The 17,171-nt window shown below is 42.7% G+C and overlaps 1 protein-coding gene across 1 annotated transcript in view; it reads left to right on the top strand.

Annotated features, from left to right (window-relative positions):
• HPS4 (HPS4 biogenesis of lysosomal organelles complex 3 subunit 2) overlaps positions 1-15,510 on the top strand; it is a 97,199-nt gene extending 81,689 nt beyond the window's left edge. The window contains exons 12-15 of the mRNA XM_068246323.1: positions 6-453; positions 6,072-6,204; positions 8,700-8,808; positions 11,704-15,510. Coding sequence (XP_068102424.1) covers positions 6-453; positions 6,072-6,204; positions 8,700-8,808; positions 11,704-11,875 — 862 coding nt within the window. The 3' untranslated portion in view covers positions 11,876-15,510. The remainder of the gene's footprint in view (positions 1-5; positions 454-6,071; positions 6,205-8,699; positions 8,809-11,703) is intronic.
• The last annotated feature ends 1,661 nt before the right edge of the window (positions 15,511-17,171 follow it).

A 17,171-nucleotide genomic window follows, 5' to 3' on the forward strand; every position in this document is an offset into this window, starting at 1 on the left:
GGAAGTTATGTAACATGTTCCTCTTCAAATGAGCAGGATAATGGCAGTCCTGAATCTTGCTCCTCCCACCCTGAGAACATTCACAACATAGATATCAGCCTGAATGGAGACGAGGAACAGACTCTAAGAGAGCATGCTCCATCACGACGGCATACATATCTGGTCAAGATAGCTGAGAGTAGCAATGAGTGGGACAATACTGAGAGTTACACTGTAAAAGATAGCAGAAATTCAGATGTCGCTACACAGCTGTGTGACAACAGAGATCTAGAGAATCAGTTACAAAGAACCACCAGCATCTCAGACTGGACCTTAACACTGGACTCCAATCCATCAGGCAGCAGCTGTAAACTGGTACAGATGGTGTTATATGTCCATAATGTGAATGGCTTAGTTTTGGCTTTGATAGCAGAAAATGATTTCAGATACATCAAGGAATCCATTCAAGATGTGGTAAGTAGCATTATATCTACATCTCTCTTTCAGATTACATGACTCACAAATGTAATTTTCAGCATAATTTATGAGGTCTTACAAGTGTAATCTGGCTGTTTTCATTCTGGGAGGCAATAGAAAATGACATGGATGGCTCTGGGGGATGTGTGCATGTCTACACTGTATGGCTAGGATGAAGACCTCAATCTTTCTGTACATTTGCTTACTGTAATTAGCATGCAAAGGGATTTGGATAGAGAGGGAGGGCCATAACTGTGCCATTAGCGCAAGGTATGAAAAGGGTCCTTTCACACGTTGTGTAGTGTGATTTGCGCAGGGCATAAGAGCCTTCCGCACCGCATTGCACTGCACCATTACGTACATTTAGTAACGTGGTGGACTACATCGATAAGCAAACCAGAGTGACCCCACCCCAACAGGTCTTGTCCCTCAGTCGTGTGCACACTGCTGGACAGGAAATACATCACCCGAATATCCCCATATGCTCACCGCACCGGTACTGCAGAAAACAATTAAAAATGTTAGCATTGCCATTCACTTGCATTGCTTCCTGTACCAAGCGCACCAAGTGGTAACGCACTTCAGCCGGACCACTTCCGGGACATTGCAGGAGCTGTAACATGTTCCATTGACTTACATGACCCCTGCAGCAAGCTGCGGCAGGGAGAGTATTGCTACATCAATTTGTTAGTGTGAAAGGAGCCTCAAGGACTGCTATTGTGAAAAAAATGTAAACAAAATATATATATATATATATATATATATATATATATATATATATATTATATACACACAGTATATGCTCCCTGGCCCCATCCTGTATATGCTCCCTGGCCGTTTTGGACCAGTCCATCCCCTCATGAGGGATTCTCAGTGTTTTCTTTGCTTTTAAAACCACTTGAGTGGCAGCTGCTCAGTCCAGCTGCCACAATAACATGGAAGTGAGTAGGAAGGCTGGACAGCAGCATAGCAGAAAGATAATTAATAGCTCATTTTACTCTGGAAGAAATGTGCATCTTATATGTACAGTATGTGTACACCTGTATTTTTTTTTTCCCCGCAATGGTGGTCCTTTAACTCTGTCTAGGGCCTGTGAGAGCAAAAATGCAAGTGAACTTATTCAGAGGGAAGAGCATTGATGTTGTTAGTGTGGTAAAGGTCTTATTTTCATTATTATTATTTAATTAACAGGTTTTGGGAGCAGGTCAGCCATTTACCTGTATATTTCAGTTGTAGTAGGCAAGAGGTCACTGACCGGGCAGTGGGGTCTGTCATGGATTGCTCAATCACCGGACTGAATGTAGAAAAGAACAGATATTTTACAATTAGGAGTTTATTATTCAGCCTTAAGTGATCAAGAACAAACTCTTCAAGGTAGCAAATGCCTACCACATTGGCAGCAATGTTATTCTGGCATACTTAAAGACCACCTCCAGCCAAAAAAAGGCCTGAATGGCAATACATATATGTAATCTTGACACTGTGTACAGTTTAATGAGCATATAAAGTTTACATCTGGTGCATCATATTTATTTATTGTATTTATAAAGCGCCAACATATTGGATAGAACAGACTCACATTTATATCTGTAAGTAGCACTTCCTTATTCCTCCTGAAGCTGAAAGCATTGTGCCCACCTCTTCAGCCTGGTTAACTCCCCTGCCCCTCCCTCCCCTGCTGTATGCCTGCCTGGATCAAATTACTTCTCTTTTCACCATATGTAATAGAGAGGAGACACAGGAGAACTTCTGTAGCCTGTGTTAGCATGCTGTTTCAGATGGCTCTCTGCCTAGATCAGATCACATGAACATGAGGGGTGGAGTTATGACATCAATTCTTTGCACCTGTGATTTGGGAAGAAAAAAAAAGGGCCCAGGGCTCAAATTAGCACTGAGGGCGGGGATTTCAGGACCATATGTGGAATACGGACCCTAGGAATGAGAAAATCACACTAAGGCTCCCTGCACACTACAATCGATTCTGCATGCTGCATTTTTCTTTTGATAGCATCCAGTGAAAATCGCAAATCTGATTTGCAGTGTGCAGGGGGCCTTTATAGTGTGTGAGTTTTTATATACAGTGGCTTGCAAAAGTATTCGGCCCCCTTGATGTTTTCCACATTTTGTCACATTACTGCCACAAACCTGAATCAATTTTATTGGAACTCCACGTGAAAGACCAATACAAAGTGGTGTACACGTGAGAAGTGGAACGAAAATCATACATCATTCCAAACATTTTTTACAAATCGATAACTGCAAAGTGGGGTGTGCGTAATTATTCAGTCAATACTTTGTAGAACCACCTTTTTTGCTGCAATTACAGCTGCCAGTCTTTTAGGGTATGTCTCTACCAGCTTTGCACATCTAGAGACTGAAATCCTTGCCCATTCTTCTTTGCAAAACTGTTCCAGCTCAGTCAGATTAGATAGACAGTGTTTGTGAACAGCAGTTTTCAGATCTTGCCACCAATTTTTGATTGGATTTAGATCTGGACTTTGACTGGGCCATTCTAACACATAAATATGTTTTGTTTTAATCCATTCCATTGTTGCCCTGGCTTTAAGTTTAGGGTCATTGTCCTGCTGGAAGGTGAACCTCCACCCCAGTCTCAAGTCTTTTGTACACTCCAAGAGGTTTTCTTCCAAGATTGCCCTGTATTTGGTTCCATCCATCTTCCCATCAACTCTGACCAGCTTCCCTGTCCCTGCTGAAGAGATGCACCCCCCGAGCATGATGCTGCCATCACCATATTGGACAGTGGGGACAGTGTGTTCAGAGTAATGTGCAGTGTTAGTTTTCTGCCACACATTGTGTTTTGCATTTTGGGCAAAAAATTCCATTTTGGTCTCATCTGACCAGAGCAACTTCTTCCACATGTTTGCTGTGTCCCCCACATGGCTTGTGGCAAACTGCAAACGGGACTTCTTATGCTTGTCTGTTAACAATGGCTTTCTTCTTGCCACTCTTCCATAAAGGCCAACTTTGTGCAGTGCACGACTAATAGTTGTCCTATGGACAGAGTCTTCCTGCTGAGCTGTAGATCTCTACAGCTCGTCCAGAGTCACCATGGGCCTCTTGACTGCATTTTTGATCAGCGCTCTCCTTGTTTGGCCTGTGAGTTTAGGTGGACGGCCTTGTCTTGGTAGGTTTACAGTTGTGCCATACTCCTTCCATGTCTGAATGATCGCTTGAACAGTGCTCCGTGGGATGTTCAAGGCTTTGGAAATCTTTTTGTAGCCTAAGCCTGCTTTAAATTTTTCAATAACTTTATCCCTGACCTCTCTGGTGTGTTCTTTAGACTTCACGGTGTTGTTGCTCCCAATATTCTCTTAGACAACCTCTGAGGCCGTCACAGAGCAGCTGTATTTGTACTGACATTAGATTACACACAGGTGCACTCTATTTAGTCATTAGCATTCATCAGGCAATGTCTACTGGCAACTGACTACTCAGACCAACGGGGGCTGAATAATTACGCACACCCCACTTTGCAGTTACAGTGGAGGAAATAATTATTTGACCCCTCACTGATTTTGTAAGTTTGTCCAATGACAAAGAAATGAAAAGTCTCAGAACAGTATCATTTCAATGGTAGGTTTATTTTAACAGTGGCAGATAGCACATCAAAAGGAAAATCGAAAAAATAACCTTAAATAAAAGATAGCAACTGATTTGCATTTCATTGAGTGAAATAAGTTTTTGAACCCCTACCAACCATTATAGAGTTCTGGCTCCCACAGAGTGGTTAGACACTTCTACTCAATTAGTCACCCTCATTAAGGACACCTGTCTTAACTAGTCACCTGTATAAAAGACACCTGTCCACAGAATCAATCAATCAAGCAGACTCCAAACTCTCCAACATGGGAAAGACCAAAGAGCTGTCCAAGGATGTCAGAGCCAAAATTGTAGACCTGCACAAGGCTGGAATGGGCTACAAAACCATTAGCAAGAAGCTGGGAGAGAAGGTGACAACTGGTGGTGCGATTGTTTGAAAATGGAAGGAGCACAAAATGACCATCAATCGACCTCGCTCTGGGGCTCCACGCAAGATCTCACCTCATGGGGTGTCAGTGGTTCTGAGAAAGGTGAAAAAGCATCCTAGAACTACACGGGAGTTAGTGAATGACCTCAAATTAGCAGGGATCACAGTCACCAAGAAAACCATTGGAAACACATTACACCGCAATGGATTAAATCCTGCAGGGCTCGCAAGGTTCCCCTGCTCAAGAAGGCACATGTGCAGGCCCGTCTGAAGTTTGCCAATGAACACCTGAATGATTCTGTGAGTGACTGGGAGAAGGTGCTGTGGTCTGATGAGACCAAAATAGAGCTCTTTGGCATTAACTCAACTCGCTGTGTTTGGAGGAAGAAAAATGCTGCCTATGACCCCCAAAACACCGTCCCCACCGTCAAGCATGGGGGTGGAAACATTTTGCTTTGGGGGTGTTTTTCTGCTAAGGGCACAGGACAACTTAATTGCATTAACGGGAAAATGGACGGAGCCATGTATCGTGAAATCCTGAACGACAACCTCCTTCCCTCTGCCAGGAAACTGAAAATGGGCCGTGGATGGGTGTTCCAGCACGACAATGACCCAAAACATACAGCAAAGGCAACAATGGAGTGACTCAAGAAGAAGCACATTAAGGTCATGGAGTGGCCTAGTCAGTCTCCGGACCTTAATCCAATAGAAAACCTATGGAGGGAGCTCAAGCTCAGAGTTGCACAGAGACAGCCTCGAAACCTTAGGGATTTAGAGATGATCTGCAAAGAGGAGTGGACCAACATTCCTCCTAAAATGTGTGCAAACTTGGTCATCAATTACAAGAAAAGTTTGAACTCTGTGCTTGCAAACAAGGGTTTTTCCACTAAGTATTAAGTCTTTTATTGTTAGAGGGTTCAAAAACTTATTTCACTCAATGAAATGCAAATCGGTTGCTATCTTATTTAAGGTTATTTTTTCGATTTTCCTTTTGATGTGCTATCTGCCACTGTTAAAATAAACCTACCATTGAAATGATACTGTTCTGAGACTTTTCATTTCTTTGTCATTGGACAAACTTACAAAATCAGTGAGGGGTCAAATAATTATTTCCACCACTGTATTTATTTGTAAAAAATGTTTGGAATCCTGTATGATTTTCGTTCCACTTCTCACGTGTACACCACTTTGTATTGGTCTTTCACGTGGAATTCCAATAAAATTGATTCATGTTTGTGGCAGTAATGTGACAAAATGTGTCAAGGGGGCCGAATAGTTTTGCAAGCCACTGTATCTTGGCAACTTATTAGGTTTAAAACAAACTGTAATGCATAATTTAGGTACTCTTTAATTACCTCACCCAGCCACCAGTGATATGGGGATCAGAATGGATGCATATGAAATTATGAATTGGCTTAACATGTTAGAGCACTAACTTTGTATACTGTATGTTTTATTTTCAGCAGAGTGTGTCATCTGTAATCTTACGATAATATTCTAGCCTTTTACTGTTTGTTTGCAGTGAGCTAGGTTTTAGCATCCGGTGACATTTAGCAAGGCTGCAGGATGAAAGGTTTGGCCATATTAACATCATGGTGGTTTTTTGTTTTTTTTTCTTGCCCTGCAGTATGACAGCACTTTGGCTTCACTGAATGGCTTAGAAGTTCATCTGAAGGAGACCTTGCCTCAGGACAACAACAATGTAACAAAAACCACGTACAATTTTACACACTATGATTCCATTCAGAACATTCTCACAGGTACATCAAGTCTTTAACATAAGCCTTGTCTTTCTTCTGTGGGCTAAGCTAAAATGTCTATCCAATGTAATTTAAAGCAAATCTAATGTGAAAAATTCACTTCAGTTTTCATACGTAGTAGAGGGAAGGCTAAAGATACGATAGAGCGTTCCCATTCCTCGGTCTGTCCTGTTGTTCCCATGTTGAGCTCGCTTGTTCTCCTATATTTTCGCACTCCTCAAGCAGCCTTCGAACCTACTTGGGTAACCGAGTAGTTCTGAAGACAAGTGCATTCATACTGCTCATGCATGAGCCTGGACTTGGGTGTGTGCAGTATGTATGCGCTCATCTTCAGAACTGCTTGGGGAAGGGAGTAGTTCCAAAGTCTGCCTAAGGAGTTCCGAAGAGTTATTTGACCTAGCAGTTTGAATAACTTCAACTGGGGACAAAGTAGGAACAATAGGATGGAACAAGAACCTCTACATAGGTATGTAAGTGAATTTTCCCCTCAGATTCCCTTTAAAGCAATTCTGAACTGAAAACAAACATATATACGTATCTGTAGTACTAAAAGTAAATAGAACAGTCTCAGAGTCTCAAATCCCTATTTTCAATTTAAGGGCGGCATTCCCAAAAGCAACAATACCAGTGTGTTTTAAAATATGCTTCATTATATTGTAAGCCTTGTGTGTCTTTGGTGCAAGGGTGTATTCACCCCCAATTATTATGTCCTCCTTGTAACTTATGTCCCCCCTTTTGCATCCTCCTTGTGTCCCCTTTGTGTCCTCCTCTGTCCCTCTTGCTCCCCTCTCCTGTGCTCCCCTATGCATGGAAATCCGCAGCTCACTTACTCTGCGTCCGCCTGCATCAATCAGCAACACCTTCTCTTTCACTGCTTCCCCTAGTGCAAGTCACGTGTAATGACACAAGCAAAAGAAGCCAGTGATAGAGGGAAGTCATTAGACTAGAGAGAAGATGCCGTTGATTGCTGCAGGCACCTGCGTAATAAGTGAGCTGCTGCTTCTGTTGTGAATTACTCTGCAAAGGGAAACACAGTACAGGGAGTCTCAAAGATTGTGACAGGTCATTCATTTCAGTGGGCGTTACTAAGTCAGTGATATTTTGTCCATAAGACACAGTACTTTCCCCCCCCCCCCCACTTTTGAGGGAGAAAAAGTGTGTCTTAAGGTGCTTACACACGTCTGATTTTATGCCCGATTGTCGTTCAAACCGGATGTTTGAACGACTTGTCATTCAAACAAAAAGTCGTTCAGACTCCTTGTACACAGACGACAAAACGTTTGAAATGCTAATTACAGCTAATTTACATGTTGTTTGAATGGTCAATGGACTGGATAGCACAAGGGACCAGATCAAATGACTGATCAAACTACTTGTTTGAATGTCTTTTAAGGTGCGTACACACGCACTACGGCTGCCAACGACTGGTCCGCCAGACCCTCCCGCTGGGTGGACTTTCAGGCGACAGTAGCACGTGTGTGCGCACTGTCGGCGGACTGATAAGGCTGTTCCTGAATGATCCGCTGAGCAGGCGCAGTACTTCTACGCTCCCAGGCATGGGTGAGCGGCAAGGCCACGTGCTTACGCATGAACAGAGGCCACAGATTTGGCTGGGTCCGCGGTTGGTACGGAGGGGACCACGGGAGACCAGCGTGGAGCGGAGCTGTAGGGAGGACACATGGGCTTCCAGGGGCTGATTTTTGTATATTTCCTAGATGTATCCTTTAAGCCCTAACCTGAGAACCCAGCACTGGAATTTCCTTTGTCCTAGTACAATGGTCACCATTTGAAATCACATTTTTATAACCAAATGGTTTCTACTTTAACTTCCTTTCCTTCTGAGGTTTGTATTTCCATTCCATTATTTACCAAAAGGTTTAAATTATTTAAAATGCCAATGATTCTTTTAGAGTACATAAAATTTTCTATACAACTACATTTTCTATAAAATTAAATGTATTCTAAGATTCACGTCACCAATAGCATATGGTGTCCTCCCAGAAGGTTTTTTTTTTTTTTTTTGTAAGTCAAATTTGTTTGTACGTTATCCATTATACATATCTGTATGTGTGGATGAATGATATACTTTCCGAGAGGTCTGGCTTTAGACATATATTATAAACTATGGTTTTTGTTATTTGCAATGTGTTAAACAACCTATGGTACAACATTTTATACAATACTGTAACATTTTATAACAGATAACAAATGTAATAAAAATAGGACAGTGCATTGAATACACGAGGACAACTTGTATGTACGAGACGTTTGTTACTCAAGTGTTTGTAAGTAGAGGACTATCTGTAATTTCATTTGACAGTTTGTTTGCACTTACTAAATATATTGATACATTGTTTAGTGTATTATGCGCAAATGTGAATGTGACTGTCTCTAAGAATATGGTGGTAAGCTAGTTCTCTGTTCTCCTATAGGAAATAATGATAAGCATCTTTAGTAGTGCATAATATAGTGCTTCTTATTGCTCTTCTGTACAGCTAATATCCCATCATCATCAAACACCCTAGATCGCCACTTCCTACGTGCTGCCAACCTCATCCATGCTGACTTTAGTGCTCACTCTTCTCTATTGGAGGTCACTGTAAGGTAATAGTATGGATTATTACTGAAGCCATTCTAGATGACTGGAATACTGATGTGCTTTTCTGAAGTTGAGCTCTTGCCAGTTCTTAATAATGTAGATTGGTGGGAATTTGTTCTCCTGGATATCTCTCCCATCCCCACCTAAGGAAGGCATCAACCTCTACTCAAGCCCATGGGAATATCACATAGTTACATCAAATTACATCTTGTTGCTTGGGCTTTGAACACTAGGGGAGAAGGACCATCAAGGTGACTGCACCTTCAAGGGTTTGGGGGGGGGGGGGGCATTCTGACTGCAGAAATCAGGTTAGTGCAAAGAGCGGGAAGGTGGTTTGCTTTAAGGAATAGTCCTATGAAAACGAATGTTCAAGAAACTGGAAGGTGATTGTAAGTAGGCTTTTGAGGGTCTGGTCTTCTCTACTGGTTGGGGCCACTGGCTAGAAATAGGGAAAAAAATAGTCCAGATTCTTGGAAAATTAGGCTTTAACTGAGCAATAAGGTTGTAGTTGCAACTAGAGATTGTCAATGATTGGCTATTCCAACTTGCATGGAAACTCTCAGCAGCTTGAATGATGACCAGAAAGCATTTGAAAACTGGAATTATTTCCATCTCATTGACCATTTCTAGGCATAAACTAAGAAGATCATATACTGTACATGTTATGGGACCAGTTCAGTAATATAATTAATGCTTTAGTCTGGAAGAGTTAAATGTGCCATGCTGCTTTAACCACCCCTGCTTTGTAAGAATGGTATATGTAATTTGAAAGAGGACGGAAGGCAAAGGGCAGTAGCACAAGGCTTTCATTATATGTATTGCCACATAGAAAGGGGGGGGGGGGGGGCATGCATATTAGATTACTGGTAAGTCTTTAAATGAACTCAGAAGCAGAGCGCAAGTTTTCTGTAAAGGGGCAATATGTGTATAGAGAATAATACAATAGTGCAAGGGTGGTAGATAATAGTACAAAGACCATAAAAATATCACTGCATAGGCCTTTCAGCAACTAGACCCCTGCTAGGATTATATATAAACAGAATGTCTCTAATAAAGGCGATTGTCCTGATATCATAGGCACTAAAGTAAAGGACAAAGTCAAACTGTGCATTATTTACACAGAGGGGAGAGCGATAGAGAGGCAGCCCCTCCTTTGCGTAGTGGTGGTGAGAGGGAGGGGGACTTTGCAGCAATCTGCCTTTTTTAGCATTGAGGAAGGGGGGGGAGGGGGTCCCTTTGCATGGTGGTGGGAGGGAAAGGGCTTTGCAGCAAGCTGCTTGCTTTAGGGAGACAGATGCTGGCTGCTGCGTTTTACACATCCAGTGGGAGACGGGGGCCACAAAGCTAGAGCATCCACACAGCCAGGGGGACACAGGGACCATGCAGCCAGGGGGACACGGGCCACACAGATAGAGGTGAGTGCTTTAATTACAGCACAGGAAGATTTGGGCGCAGCCGCCGCTGCCACCATAGGCTGTAATAGGAATTACAGCTATAGCAGTGCACACAGAGTAATTCTGGCGCCGTCAGAAGACTGAGCTGAAGCTGCATTTAAAACACTGTAATTCAGCCCCCAGCAATAGCTGGAAGCCAAATTACATAATTCCCCACTATCCTCATCGACCTAGAGGGGGAATAGTATTTAGCGCTGCCGGGACTTGTGCAGCAGCAAGATAAGCCATACCGGCTGTATCCTGCGCCCATGTCTCCCGGCGCCGATTTTATATGCATCTCCTAGAGAGGCCATAGTGACCACACTGAAAGGTGACATGGGGGGACACATAGTTGCCACAGTGAAGGGGGAGCTGGAGGACACATTCTGGCCACACTGAAAAGGGGATACATACTGGCCACACTGAAAAGGGAAGCAGGGGACACAGAGACTGATCACATCGATAGGGGAGCATTGGGCCAGATTACAGGGTTAATGGCTGCATGTGGGGTCCTGGAGGAGTTATTGGCTGCACTTGGGGGCCAGGAGGCAATAAAGGCTTAAGTACTTTATGCAGTGCAGACATTAACCCATCCGGGTCCAGCCGTTAACTCCTTCTGGTCCCCAAGTGCCGCCCTTACCTTTGCAGGATATACTTATACTTGAGTAATTAAAAAATTCCATCTTAAGTGGGTAAAATATTGGGGTCGACTTATACACGAGGTCGACTTGTATCCGAATATATATGATGGCTTCTTACTTATTTTGGATTACAAATAAATCATTTTTTATACAATTTGTTACCTTTCTGATTTGATGGTTTAGTGTCTGAGATACTCCCTGTCCTTTCTCTTTTTTATTTATTTATTTATTTTTAATTCAAGAATTCTATTGCCATGGGCAGGAATAAATGTTTGAAAAAATCAGTGCATATAGCCAAAGACAATTTGAGACAAAAATGGAACAGTTACTTCTGGTTCCAACTGGCAAATGTAAGAAGGATTTGACTGATTACTCTGGCCAGCAGCAAAACTTTGGCTTTATGTTTCATGCCACTTGCCTCGATAAGTCAGGAGTGTGAAAGCAAATACTGCAGACTTGACAGGTTCATAATATACATGTAAGTTAGCTGATCTCTACTGGGGAGACCTGCGCAACCTATAGATCAGAATGTCTTACTTATGGCTGATTGCCTTTTCCCCACCAATCTGTCAAGGATATCTGCTGATCCCCAGAGATTGTGGTCAGATTCGCATGCCAGTACTTGAGGGCCAGTGTACCCAGCAGGGAAGCACCTTAGCTGTAATACAATCATTTATGCCAGTGCAAGTTTAGGGAGTACAGGAAGCTTAGTTTATGTTCTGTCTCATATTTGTAATATTTTATTAGGAAAAAATTAATAAAGACGTTATTTGTAAATGATCTATTAAATAATGTAATCTCTTTTCCCTGCTACCGATGTGTGCAGAAATGGCTCGTCTGCTGTCTATGGCTGCCAAAGCATCGTCCATGAGACCTACTTCCAGCAAGTGACCCCTCCACTCAGGAACTGTGGAGCCCCGGATCCTCAGGACACTGCCTTCATGCTGCACAGCAAAGCCAAGCAGAAGCTGCTGAAACATGGCCTCAATCTTCTGTAACACTTCATTCTAGAGGAACTTCAGGCTCCTAAAAACAAATTGCAGATTCTTGTGTACCTGAAGTGGCCCCCAAAATAACTATATTTGTCTCCAGTATAGCTGATTGATGTAATTGCATGTTGATAATGGCATCCAGGCTTTGCACATAGCTCAACCTGGGAGCCATTACTCTCCTCCCTCCTCAGGTATTCCAATAGTAACATAAAACCCACCCACCCCCGGCTGCTCTACTAGTTATGCTCACTGGCTGGTTTACCTGTGAGGCTGGGGATGGACAGTGTGTGACATCACTATTGGGCAATAGGGATGATTCATGATAAGCAAATGATTCCAAATGTATACAAATGTATGTACATGTTTATGCAAATATATGCAGCTTGAAATTGGACCAATCAATTTAAACCTGCATGGGACTTGATTGGTCCATTTTCATGTTGCATATATTTGCATAAAAAATTACCTACATTTGCATACACTCGGAAGTATTTGCATCTCATTGAACTTCCCTATTGGGCATACCTGGGAAAAGGTAAGGAATGGCTTCTGGGTCATGTGTGACTGCAAGAGCCGTCGGCTTTGCACAGACTTGACTACATGCACTCAATGCCATCTGCTAAGCTGGAGATATAACGGCACATAAAATGGGGAAGTTGATGTTTTAGTATTTTGGATCCCACTTCAGGTTTACTTGAAAGTATAAGTATAGCTGTACTTATGTACATTAACACAGTTATGTGTTAAGGTGGCCACACACCATACAATTATATATCTGTTCATTTCAAGAATTGCAATTAATTTTTCTGACTGATTGGTCATATTTGTGACATGTTACAATGTACCACACACATATGTTCAATTTTTTTCCCCAATTCTGATAAAAAATGGTTGGAAACTCCTGAGAAAATTGCTAGGGTGTGTATATTACAAGCTTTAGAAAAATTGAAGAAAAATTTCCAGCATTCCGGATCGATAAATGTCGAATGGAAAAAAAGCTTTTGATTTTTTTCGGGAGATACGATCGTATTTATCGGATTGCCGTAAAATTGGATAATTTTATTGTATCGTGTGTAGCCACCTTTAGCCTAGCAAAGCACAAAACAGATCTTTTTATATGTGATGTCCAGATACAGAGATCTGGCCACTACAACCTAGTGCCCCTCTAACCCATCCATACCAGACGTTCTAAACAAAAGTGATGTCATCTCATGCCTGTCAGAGGAGCTTCAGATATTAGAGGGCAGGGCACTGGTGATCTGTGGCTGTAATCATTGGCATGGCTAAGGAGCTGCGGGCCCCGATGCAAGATTTACAATGGGGCCTCCCAAGCACTCTATATGTAACACTTGATATGGCGCACCAAAACCTGCCAAGGACAACCACAGTGTCAGAGGACCAAGAAGGGGATGGGGAACAGTTTGTTAGTGATCACTACTATTCAAAGTATCTATAGAAGTGATTATCACCAGCACAGGACCAATAGAGAACTTATACTGTAGTTGATGGAGGGCACTTCGGGGCCCCAATGCGGTGGCTACCTCTGCACCTCCTATTGCTACACCACTGGCTGTAATGTGGGAGGCCCCTTCTAGCCTTCTGAACCCCACCTCCCCCCCCCCTTTTTTGGGGGGGGGAGGGGTTATACAGAAGATATCACTATTGATTACAGCAGCTGATCTACTGATGTTGATTGAAGGGAAACCGGGGAAGCAGTGGCCAGATATCTTTACAGCCTAGATATGGAGTTTATTTGTTATGCCCTTTAGAAGGATAACTGATGACTGTACTTTCAAGTACAGTTGTCCTTTCCTGATGACATAATCATTCTAGGTTCAGTGCCTTTTCTCAGTAGCAGGGCTTTTGGGATGGATTGATGCGGCTTTCTGCACCAACTGCCTGGACTATATACTTCCAGTGATCCCTTACAGTGACTACTAACTGCTAAAACCTAGCTGACAACACTCAACGCTGAGTTTATAGTTGAGAGTTGATGGAGGAAGACCACAGCAGCTAATTACGGGTGTTCTCCAAAAATGAAAAAAAAAAAGCCTATTAATAACAATGTAAATTCTGTGTGTTTGTTTTATACATTGCCTGCTGTTCTATTTTAAAACAAACCTGTGAGAATTCTCAGCATTTATAGTTACACTACTGCCTGACTAGATACCACAACATGGCAGCGACTACACTTCCTGTGTATTCAGGGAGTCCTCTCATCACCCATGTAAAACTGAATACAGACCTATCGTTTTCATAAAGCCATGGCAGCGACTACACTTCCCACTTCCTGTGTATACAGGGAGTCCTCTTATCGCCCGTATAAAGCTTATCGTTTTCATAGAGCCTTATCCCACCTCTTTTTGCTGTCTACAGACCGATAACAGCATGGTTACTGGTTTCAGACTGTACCATTTTGTAGTGAAGATAGGGTAAGAATAAATTATTTAATCTGCCCCTCAGTAAGTTCAATGCAGGTAGTCCCTGGTTAACAAACAAGATAGGGACTGTAGGTTTGTTCTTAACCTGAATCTGTTCTTAAGTCGGAACATTGTGCCACCTATGTCCCCTGTACCTCCTGTGTGCCTCCAGTGTCCCCCTCTGTGTCACCTCTGCCTTCTGTACCTGCTTATACAAGTTTAAAAGACATTTTGTCTTTGAATTTTTTAAAATCGATTTTCTCAAAAAATACAAGTCCAATTTTGAAAAAAAAAAGTTTGACTTGTTACCATGGAAAAACACAGAATCCATGCCGTTCGTATAGGCGGGTCATTCATAAGTCGGGGACTACCTGTACTATGTAACTGTAGTAAACTTGGAATATTGCTGTGGGTGGCCAGGTTATGATTTCTCATCAGTTGTCTAGAATCGGCGCTGCATAACTTAAATGTTTGAGGTTTGTTATTTGTGAACAAGCTGTTTGTTATGCTGTACTAAGCCCTGTGTAGCTCCTGTGAAAACTTAAGAGAAAATGCATACGGTTAACAGAAGCCACGAGGCAGCTATGGAATGTAGAAAGGTGCACCTCCATCTTAGCATGTATGGTACAGCCTGTCGCCAATAACAAGAATACTCAATATAGTATATACATTTAGAACTGAAGAGGTTAAAAGAAAAAAAAAAAAAAAAGTAACCTGATGAAATTTTTACTAGCACATGCAAGTCTTATTCCACTGGCTGCATACTTGTTTGCAGGTGTGTGACTCAAAAATAACTAAAGCCAAAGGCTCATCATAACAGCCAGGCAACTTGCATTGTTCATTAAAGTGTACCAGAGATCTTGCTATGCAAAGATTTTCTGTTTTACTTACCTGGGGCTTCTTCCAGCCCCATAAGCACAGATGGATCCCTCCATCTCCTCCCGCAGTCCTCCATTTAGTGTCAATCATCCCTGGTAACTGGCTCAGTTGCACCAGTCCGGGTCTACTGCGCATGCATGGGAGGTCCGCGCACGCGCAAAAGACCCATAGTGGACCCGACTGAGCCAGTTACTGGGGATGATTGCGGACGAACGGAGGACGGCTAGGGATGCATCCATGCTTATGGGGCTGGAGGAAGCCCCAGGTAAGTAAGTAAAAAAAAAAAAATTAAAAAATTGCATAGGAAGGTCTCAGGTTTACTTTAAAGGAAAGGTTCAGGGAGGGGATTAAAAAAATAAAAATTTCCACTTACCTGGGGCTTCCTCCAGCCCGTGGCAGGCAGGAGGTGCCCTCGCCGCCGCTCCGCAGGCTCCTGGGGGTCTCCGGTGCCCGACCCGACCTGGCCAGGCCGGCTGCCAGGTCGGGCTCTTTTGCGCTCCATTTCCTGGGACTTCTGCGTCCCACGCCGGCGCGCTGACGTCATCGGACGTCCACCGGGCTGTACTGCGCATGCGCAGAACTACTGCGCATGCGCAGTACAGCCCGGTGGACGTCCGATGACGTCAGCGCGCCGGCGTGGGACGCAGAAGTCCCAGGAAATGGAGCGCAGAAGAGCCCGACCTGGCAGCCGGCCTGGCCAGGTCGGGTCGGGCACCGGAGACCCCCGGGAGCCTGCGGAGCGGCGGCGAGGGCACCTCCTGCCTGCCACGGGCTGGAGGAAGCCCCAGGTAAGTGGAAATTTATTTTTATTTTTTTAATCCCCTCCCTGAACCTTCCCTTTAAGAAATGAATGCCACTCACTTTACATTCTCTTTAATCAGAAGTGTAGGTATGCCACTACTGAGAGCTCTAACAGGTCTGCTTTATAGCATGTCTAGTCACTTCACTGTGTTTCTATTTGGGATGCTGGTGACCAAAGAATTGTGCATATGCTGCTTTCAGACTTAGTGGACCCCACACTCAATCATACATTCTGTGTAATTCTTGCATTGATTAACTGTTTTCCGACTGGAACACTCATTATTTGTTTCTTTCTTGTGCTGCAAATTAAAGTAATTATTCAACTCAGTATACGTCCTGCTGGTTTGTTAATGTCAGTGAATGATTGGCAATACAGTCAGTGTGAAATCAATGATCTTTGCTAAGTAGCAGAAATGCTCTTTTATGATAAAATTCATGTTTCTTGTTCAACATTTACTTTTCATGGTATACTCACCCACTCTCTCCCTTCTCAAAGCTGTGCATTCACAAAGGAGGGCTTTTTTTCGTCTCTTAGTCCCCTATACTTTCCTGGTAGTTTTGGCTCACCCTAAGCTTCTTGGGTATTCTAATGAGCATGTGATGACACTTCAGAGTTTCACAAATTATTTATGCTGCATGCAATGGCTCCAGTGATTTGCCAGCAAATAGCAATAGTAACGCTGTTTTTAAAACTACTTCAGGAACACCCTTAGTAAAATAACTGACCTTATATTAACGCTGGTTCCTGACACATAGTAGATTCTTACTCCAGCATTCTTGGCGCTTTGTCAGCTGACACCTTCTGGATTGAATAACGAGTGATTCTGGTTACTAAGATCGCATAAATACGATTTTCTGCCTCTTTTTAGTGCCTCTGCAGTGTACCTAAAAAATAATCTACATCATTTTGACATTTCTGCATAGAAAACCTGTGGAACTATACATTTTAAAAGTTTCACTTCTGCAGTTTCAGATATTTACATATTTTGGTTAAAAAATTCAGAAAATTCAGTTTTAATTATATATTTTAAAAAACAAGCATATTACACATTTATTACGATTAAATGGTATCAAAAGAAAGCCCTCTTTGTTCTGAAAAAACAAGACTAAATGTGTTTGGGTAGACTAAAAATTGCCAGAGATCTGTGAACTTAAAGGATACCAGAGCCCAAATGAATATGAGAAACAGGGGAGCAGGCATG

Source organism: Hyperolius riggenbachi, chromosome 1 (genome assembly GCF_040937935.1).
Source record: "Hyperolius riggenbachi isolate aHypRig1 chromosome 1, aHypRig1.pri, whole genome shotgun sequence".
NCBI lineage: Eukaryota > Metazoa > Chordata > Amphibia > Anura > Hyperoliidae > Hyperolius > Hyperolius riggenbachi.